Genomic DNA, 9376 nt, shown 5'->3' with positions numbered 1-9376 from the left:
CTTCTAAAGTACCTAAAGTTTTGGGATTGACTGTATAACCGTCCTTAAAGTATCGCAAATCGTCAGAGGGTTGAACGGAGACGTACTTGAATTTTGATTCTGTAAAAAGTATCGGAAGGAAGGGAAGCGAATACCCGAGTCGCGTCGCGGGGCACACAAGGGGAGAAAAAAATGTTCGGAGCCGAAGGTCTCCTGATGAGAGGGACGTCGGCCGTCGACCTCGCCGCGGAGAGCTGGAGGTTTACACGCCTAATAAATTACTGTAAACTGGAGTCCGGAGTCTAAGCCGAGGGTTTGCACGAATAGTAGTTAAGTGAGCCGGTGATTTGTGCGATATCGTCCATCGTCGCTATCAGTCCCTGGAATCGGATGCACGGTTGAATCTTCCCCTAGTAATTTTATCCCGGTTGAAGGTTCAAGTTCCCTCGGACGTAGATTCCATTTCTCCCTTACTACCGATTCCAACCGGGATTCGCAACAATAGTCGTCTAAGGAAGGCTCGAGTGAAAGCTCCAACTAGTTCATCACTTTTAGTGTTTGTCGGACAGAACCTAGCACTCTGCATTACAGGGAAACCCTATTGACAAAACTTGTGTCACGTGTACTTGTGGTAGATAAAACGTTCCCGAAGGCATCGAGTCAGAAATGATTTATCACGTTAACACGTTGAAATTCTTATTTACTCAGATAATAGTATCTTATAAAAAGGTAATAGGCGCTAATCAGGATCGGGGTTACGAAGAAAGTTTATTGCTTTGGTGGTGTCATAAAACGACGAAGAATGTAGTCAAGATGTAAACCTGACATGTAGCTTTACGGTTATAAAACGGGAAGTCTTATAAAACAATTAAAAGTTGTTATATGCGAGTTCTGCCGTAACGTACTAGTTTACGTTTAAATTTTACTGCTAGTTTATGAAGCTTAGTCGAAAGTATACCATTTCGTATATCGCGTCGTTTCAGTTTCGTCCGACAGCCTCGACTTTGTAATCGGACGTGAGTCGGATTTTAATATTACCGAAGATATTCCTCTGCGGATTTCTGCTTTAAAGATTTATTAAACAAACGGAATCCTTTAAGCGTCGATGTCGCGAGGCGCACGCGAGGGCAAAAAGATGAAAAAAAATAAGAGAACGCGCAAGAAATAATCCAGGACGGGGAGCATGCACTCGCGCTCGCCATAAATCATCGTAATCAGCTTACGACAGCTCGCAAAAAGCGGCGAAGATTTTTCTCTACTTTTTCCAAAGAAATGAAGACATTCTTCAAACACAGTAAAAAGATCACCAGAACGGTGTGTGTCCGTGCAGAGAGAGACGAGAGTGGAGATATCTTATGAAATTGTAATACACTTTTGATCAACAAAGAAGAGGATTGATTTTAATTTCAATGGACCGTAAAAACGACCGTCTGTTTACGTCCTACGAGTTGAGTTATTATCTACGCAGGAGGCCACGACAGGTGTGTAAATCCTGTTGCTGGCTTTTAACTCAAACCTAATCTTTTAGTTAAATACTATAGTGATTGGCAGGGGTGAAAAACTCGCTTGGAAATGCACCGTACGTGTAACGAAGCTCACTGAAAAACACGTTCCAATGTAAGAGATACCTTGGTCTATCATTAAACGTGAAGAATTGCTACTTGGAAACGTCGTTAAACGGCGTACAGTTACCTATTTGCATAATGCCATTTTTGACTTGTTCGAAACGAACTGGTAACCAATTTCCATCGAGTTATTTTTATATAAAACAAATCATTTGTGATATCAGATTCGACAGATGAGATTCAGATTGATTAGAAGAAAATTCTGTTCTGCACGTATTCTTTGTACTTTGTAATCAAGGATACCTCGTATCGTATGAAGAACGTTAATTTAGAAAATTGATTCATAGTGATTTAGTGGCAAGAAATTGTGCAGGTCAGTAGCGCTAGGCTGGTTGTAATTCGATTGAATCGGATCGTTGCGTTGGAACACGATCGCGCATTTCATGCACGTGCGTCGGACAAATGGGATTTAAGCTGGGTGACGAAAGTGTCTGCTCGGAACGGAACCGATCGCGCTGGTTGAATTCCACGATGACGCAGAAGGAAAAGTGGCCGGTGGAACAGTTACCCGGGTAGCTCCAGCCACCTTGGGCACCTGAGAATTTCTTGTTCGACGCGAATCACAAAGAATCAGGCCTTGATTGACCTGATCGGTTCGCCTAATCAAGACACCTACAGGGAACTCGATTTTGAAAATATCCATTGAATCTTCATCGAAGAGATCTGTCGATACGAAACCCACTGAGGGTTCATTGGAATATCAATTTAAATGTTTTTCACCTAATCCTCTGCGTTGTTCTAAGAGACGTTTATCTTAGAAGCGATAAGATACTTGGGAAATTACATTGCGAATTTCTTTCTATTATTGGGCCGAGACAAAGCTGAGGGAAGAATGGAACTACGGTTGTCACGTGGGCACGGGTCAAGTTTTTATCGCACTCGCGAAAGACTCATCGTGAATCGTGCCGCACTTGTAGCGAATTCGTAGGCGTTAAATAATGTTTCCTTCGCCAATTTACTGTTAGTGCTTGTTCGATATAATCCGCGTTCGCGCACGAAGAACCGCGTACATATTTACGAGCCGGCTGTAAACGCTTAGCCTCGCGTTATTCCCGCACGATAAATTGGAGCACGCCAATTTGTCTTGTCACCGGGCGATCATTCTTATTTATTCTGCAAAACAAATTAACGAGATCAATCGTCCGATCGGTCGTTTACCGCAAATTAGCATCGCCATTACTAAATTCAATTCTAATATTAGCGCTCGGATTGCATAATCTCGTGTTACAAGACAAATGTTACGAACGTAACAACTTTTCATTAATGAACCGTCTTACGTTTCCTATTACGCATACATCAACGTCGATCCGAAAGGTCAGCGTAGACCGAACGATTATTTAAACAACGCTGGACAATGATTCATTCATGGTTTCGTACGTGGGACGCGCGTCAATAGTAAAAGTATCGCAATCGAATTTTTCATCGATGAATCAACGGTTTACCGTGCATAACACGAAATTCGTAACAGGTTTTTTCACGCATTGACGTCACACTGATTGCAACCTTCCGTCGTCGACGGGTTAATCCGTTAGGCGTTGCTCCGACGCTGTCGCAATTTATGAGTAACAAGCTGATCCCACTCGTCATCAGACTCGACGAGTTCGAGGACGTTCTCATTCAGACTCGCATAGTAAAATGTTTTCGATCAATGCGTTTTACGATATATGCATTTTGGCGAGAGACAGAGAATCTGCATCAGTTTTCCGCGAAACCAGGTGTCGTTAGAGGGACAGCGGTCTCGCGATTCGCTCAGCTCTATCCAAACTAATAGGTTCGCGTTACTTGGGTTTATCGTGCCATAATTTTCACGTCCAAGGACCAATATACGTGAAAGGGCCTCGATATCTGTAGGTCGGCGTTCGCCACTTGGTGCTCGCGAGGTGTTTTACGATTCAAAAGCAAAAGGGGACAGGCTCTCCGATAGGCAACCTGGTTCTCGCCGAGGGAGCATTAGCATCCTTGTTGAAAACGCGAGGCGTACTGTAGTATAACCTGTTCCAGTGATCTAAGCTGGTTATCACAACCGTTCCCGTTCGCTTTTGCCGGGCATAATTTACGTTTTCCTGAAAAGCCCGGATACAGGCCGTATTAAAAGCTAACCGATTATGGTTCACTGTCAATTATAAACCGACGCTGTTATTTCTTCTTACTATTCAATTTCTGATTCAACAGGTTTCGTAACGTTCGATACGATCAGTTTTTTAAATTAAAAATTGAAATAGCATTCGTATGTATCTCGATTCTATTATAATTGCAAGGTGATGTTTGATTGCTAGTTATCCTAAACAGGCGAACCAGGTCAAAGACGGATCACATATTAAATCGATTGGATCGAGTGCATGATGAAATCGATTGAACCGATGCATATAAATATTTGTTAACGGAACACGACGAACAATACTCGAAGAGCACTCCGTGTACATTTAAGATAATCTATGTTCGCTTCGATTTACCTGGGTAACCCTCTGGGATGACAATTTCCGGTCCCACCTTGACGTCGTGTCGATAGCGGTGTATCAGCAGGGTCGCGGTGACTCGAAGCGATTTCTGTTGCTGTTTGTAAAGCAACACGGGCCTGCCGCCGGTACCTTCGAGTCTGACCACTCTCGGTAACGAGAACCGATCGAGGAACTCTCGAAGAGGCATGTAGCCACCGCTGGAACCGGAACTACCCTCCGCCGTCGCCTCCCTCGAACTGGGCAGCGACTTCGGCAACGACGGCTCCTCGCTGGACATGGTCGAAAATTCACCGTTCGACGACATTGTCCCACGCGAAATATCCTCTTTATTATCACGAATCTCGTCGAAATTGCGCACTGATTGATCGTTTCGTTTCTCGTCGATCGACGACGCGATCGAGCATCGTTAACGATTAAAAGAAATTTGCGAGGTAGCTTTGAGACGTTTCTTGAGAACTTTCGAGAGCGGCACGGCGTCGAATCTCGGCCATGCCAGAACGAATCCCGCGTTCGACAGCATCTTTCGTTTTCATTACCAGGAAAACGGAAATTGGCTGGCAATTAGCGTCGAGCCTAGCCACTTTCTTCGGTTATGCCACTGTCCGACCGCCACTGTCACTTTCCACTGCTCACACCGCCTGGGATCAGCCGGCCGAGACGTTTCAGAATCGATTTCGATCAAATCTGAGATTCATTCACTGAACACCAACTGTTACCCCGGGAGCAACAGCGCAGTGAGGTAGATCGGCCGTTCTTGCGAAACTCGAATCCCTCGCGTTACGAATCGCGCTCAGCACCGTGGAAATTCTCTCCTACGTGTCCTTCGCGAACGTTGCCCGCACCTCATCTCTTCCTCTTCGGTAGAAAACGTTGCGTCATCCTTCCAAACAGCTGATCGTGGACCGGTTTCACGATTTCCTTCCAACATTCCGGATCAGGATATCACGCGAATCCCGATCCATTTGCAAAAACACCCTTGAGAAATCACCGATCCTTCCTTCTTTCATTCAGTTATATCCAATCCCCATTGACTCTTAAGTCGTTCAGATTTTTCTGCCTCTCGAGATTTCACGTTTCTTCATCTTTGAGTTTAATCCTCATCCAGATTGTTTTCTATGAGAATCATCGTAAGCACAAAATGAGAAGAAATTTATCTGAGAAACTCGAATGCTCCCTCGATCGATACACGATAAAGATACGATTTCACTGTCGTTCGGATACAAAGTCACAGACGGAAGACAGGCACAGTGAAGGTAGAAGAAGAAGTGATCGAGCCGGCGGACGCCAAGTCACTGACGCCCGGCGTGACTGGGGCCCAGCGTAAGAGGCCCACTGACACTAACACGTAGCCAACTGGTCGTATCGTTCCGCCTCTACTACACGCAGGCTGTCAGTGGCCGTACTACCAGGGCCCAGGCGAGCGAACTTGGCCTGGAGTCCTCCTGGCTAACAGAATACGCTTGCCTTAGAGGAGACGTGGGCTTATTCAATAGGGGTCCTATTGTGTTGACGTTCAAACTGTTGACCGGTCTACAGAAGCGAACCGCCCTTAATAGTTTTCTCTGGAAACGTAATCGGGTGTGGTAACTAAAGTTGTGTACGCGTCTCTGGTTACGAGCACCGATGCTTTGACAGGGTACAAGCCAGCCGATGCTACTCCCTGACGCTGAATTAGCTTTGGCATAATACCAGTCTTGTACGGTAGAAGCTGAACCTAGCTAATGTTAATTGAAATTCAAGTATTGTCTGAATCATTTTTATTGTATCCTCGCGTCTTTTAATACTGTGTCATCGTTGCAATAACTGCGTCCTTATCTCGACGGAACGCCTTAAGAAGCAGTGTGCTCTGAAAGAGGATTAAAAGTGGACGTCTAAAATAAAAGTTTACGTCCGACCCGTACTCGTAATACCTCGCCTTATACAGTTATCTCCGGTACTAAAGGCTGATGGTACACGGTTGACCTCGCGAAATGTATATTTAATTATATCATTTTATTCGCCTCGTCGTCCGCGATAATAAAAATCGCGATGGTTCCTGGGAATGTTGGAAAGTGGAACGACCTTGAATTTCATTGTCGGATACGAATCTCCCTCGTTGCATCACGCAGTCACTGATACCGAGTTCGCACGCTCGTTTATAACGTTCTTCTTTAGTTTTTCCTACTCCCTCCTACAGGGAATCGTACGCTTTTGTTCGCCGATTGCACACACTCCTGACGTGTAACGACAACGTACGGTACACGAGATCGTTGCCACATCCAGGGACGAGGTATCCTGTGTACACCTACGTTCAGAAGTCGTATAACGTTTCCATGCACTCATCGTTAAAAGTCTGACAATTATTCAAATCGCATAGAGGCAACCGTGTAATAAATCATACATCAATGCTCGTTCAAAATCGTAGTAATAGTTTCAATAAAATTGTGCTTCAAACAAGAATGTATAAACAATTTTTCATACTAACGGAGAACGAGTATTATTTATTAATTAAAATATCAAAAATTTTATGTCGTTCGTTTATGTTCTTAAAATATCTCGTTCAGTCATGCATTTTACGACACGTACAAGACTTATGAAAGGGGATGTACGCGTGCTGCTTGACAGACAGGAAGGAAATTGTAATGCCGAGATAAGAGTTGTGTAACAGGAGCATTAGCGGGCTGTTGTCACATCCACGCGAATTTATGAATTCTCTGATTGAACAATTCACATGCTGTCGAGTGTAGATCTCGGCTGTTTCGCAATAGGGTGTTGGCAGATCTTTGCCGTGGATTGTGTTATAAACAAAGTGTCCTCGGTTGGGAAAGAGTACAAAAGGTCCCAGCGAAATGGTACCAAGGCGCTTCTTTCGCCTTTTTACAATCTCGGGTGACATCACGCGACGGGCTATAAACTACGTATTTCAAGTATTTAACGCTGTCGATCCAAATTTGGTAAAACGTCGAGTGCTCTCAGTGCTGATTGCGCAATCTTTTATTTAGAGTGAATAGCAAACCGTGCGGGGCATTAATAATGACAGAAATTTGTTTCGAACATCGAAACAATTCTTGGTATTATAGATCGTCGATTACAACTATTGCATTTCTAGCGATTGTTCGTGTATATCATTGAAGCTGTAAGTGTGCAACAGCCGAAGCGCCGAGGCAGTCGAGCTGATAAACATTTACGACTAGCGAGCCGCTGGCGTCCTTATCCTCGAAATACATTATAGCAGCATTTATTCGGCCGTTACATTTCTTTATGGCTTGTTGAACAAGCTTCCCTGGGTGTACCGGAGAAATCTGGACCATATACAGGTCGCTGTATCAAAGTAGGGATAATACAGGGTTCCAAGTGGTCTTTCGTACCATCTTCCATTACCAAACAAGGTCTAAAAAAAAATACCAAATGGGTTCTGTATCGAAAATCTAATTCATGGACGCTCTATGCGATATTTCCATGGACCAGGTTACTCTAGATCTATTTAATATCATTGATTGTGAGACCTAATGTATGACTGCTCTACCGAAATTTAAATTGATAATCCTGGTGCAGCTAGTGAATATCGTCGCATCCTCTTTTTGCAACACGTGGAAATAAGCGAGCACCTGCTAACGGTTGAAATATTACGGAACCTAGGAACTGTAGATAGAGATCCGCGGTGACGGCGGCTAACGCTCGCCTAGTACGTGAAACGCGGGGTTTATTAATACCGTCGGTAGCGATGTCTCGGTCCATTTAATTCTATATTTACCGCAGTCGCGTTTAGTGGGTATACGCGTGATAGCGACTAATCTGTGGAAAGGATCAGTCAAGGCGAGCCGGAGGGTCCATCGCGATCGCGCACCGCGGCGGCGGCGGCGGCGGCGGCGATCTTCCCACGGTGTTGGCTGTGGCGTGTCGGCCCGCGAGGAAAAGAAAACGAGCCGAGAGTGGCGGCGAGCGCGCGTAGCCTTGCAAGGACAAGGACGCCATTTTCGATGTAAGCGCGCAAACAATTATTATTACCCGGCGGTGGTTGCCCAGGGTGTGGCGGTGTTTCTCCCGGCGAAGACAAAGCTGAATGCGATCCAGTCACGAGTGCTGCAGGTAGAAAGATGGAAAGTGGCGTGATGATGCAGAATGCGCGATTCAACACTTTTATGGGATTCAAGGTCGGCAATCGTAATAGAGTGCAACAATTATTTCACGCGTTTGTCCCTTCCTGCAGTTCGTTCAAATGGAAACTGTGGGTTCTATCAATTTCTTCCTCCGATAGCTCGGCGATCTGAGCTACGAACATTCTTTCGGCTCAGGGTCCGCGTTTCGCGCCGATTTGTTTCTAATCGAGATTTCATCTTGTCGGATACAGGAATATTGATTGAAAACATGGGAATACAGAATTATGATAGCCGAGTCCAAAACCGCATTTGATTCGTAAGGAAGTTGGAATCGAGAGATTGATGTTTATGATAAATTAGATGGGAATTACAGTTAGCCGGTTAATTAGTCGGTGGCAGTTTCATTGAAACGCACATCGGAGCGGCACGGTTAAGGGCAACGTTATTCGGTCACCGGTGTCAACGATCCGATATCAGATCGATCGGTTCACGATTCACGCCGGGAATGGCACGGCACCGGCAGCCAATTAGGACGCACGCGCTTCGCATTTTTCGTTCACCGTTTTCATATCAAATAAATGTGCTAACTAACCAATTACAGGCCGCGGGGACCGTTCTGCTCATTAGTGTCACGCCAAAGTGCCAACCGCACCCTTTCGCGCGCGAGTAACGATGACGACTTGCCTTTATATCAGATCAGATTCTTTGCACCAATAAAAATTGTTTCACATAACTAATCGTAAGTCGGCGCTGAAAAATGTTTCAGTTCCCAATTTTTTCATACTCATAACGCGCCTTAAATGTGCAGGGAATATAAATAATGAAATGTCAAAAGCTGCATATATGTCTTTTAAATCGATATCCCGAATGCTTTAGTTTGCTTGAAAATACTCAGTCTTATATAATAAATATGAAGCGGAGTAGATCGTGTGATCGTCCTCTGTGACTCGCTGAACATAGTAAGGAGCGTAGGAATTCGTGTCTGAGGTTAACCCCGGCTTACCGGGAATCTCATCCTTGCTCATCGACTTTATACCGAGAACTTCTTCGATTTAATTGGACCTTGCGCCAAGGCCATATCGATTTCTCTTCTCGGATTTCGTTTAGCATGAAAAAAGAGCGTGCGCAGGCAAGTGGAAAACGGCGAGGGGAAACCATTAATGGGTTTTGAAAAGGAAAAATTTCTTCGGTTATTATCCAACAGTTAATTGGTAATGACGCTAATTATTGGTAT

The 9376-nt window shown here is 44.7% G+C and overlaps 1 protein-coding gene across 1 annotated transcript in view; it reads right to left on the bottom strand.

Moving 5' to 3' along the window:
• Nucleotides 1–5340, bottom strand: part of LOC108622192 (uncharacterized) — a 16841-nt gene extending 11501 nt beyond the window's left edge. Inside the window, exon 1 of the mRNA XM_018019938.2 lies at nucleotides 4058–5340. Within this exon, the coding sequence (XP_017875427.1) occupies nucleotides 4058–4367 (310 nt within the window). The 5' untranslated portion in view covers nucleotides 4368–5340. The remainder of the gene's footprint in view (nucleotides 1–4057) is intronic.
• Nucleotides 5341–9376: the final 4036 nt, after the last annotated feature.

The sequence above is a fragment of the Ceratina calcarata genome, unplaced genomic scaffold (genome assembly GCF_001652005.2).
Source record: "Ceratina calcarata isolate Rehan_Ccalc_2016 unplaced genomic scaffold, ASM165200v1 scaffold1, whole genome shotgun sequence".
NCBI classification, from domain to species: domain Eukaryota; kingdom Metazoa; phylum Arthropoda; class Insecta; order Hymenoptera; family Apidae; genus Ceratina; species Ceratina calcarata.
Note: the sequence above shows the minus strand (reverse complement) of the source record. Positions and strands in the feature narration are given on the sequence as shown.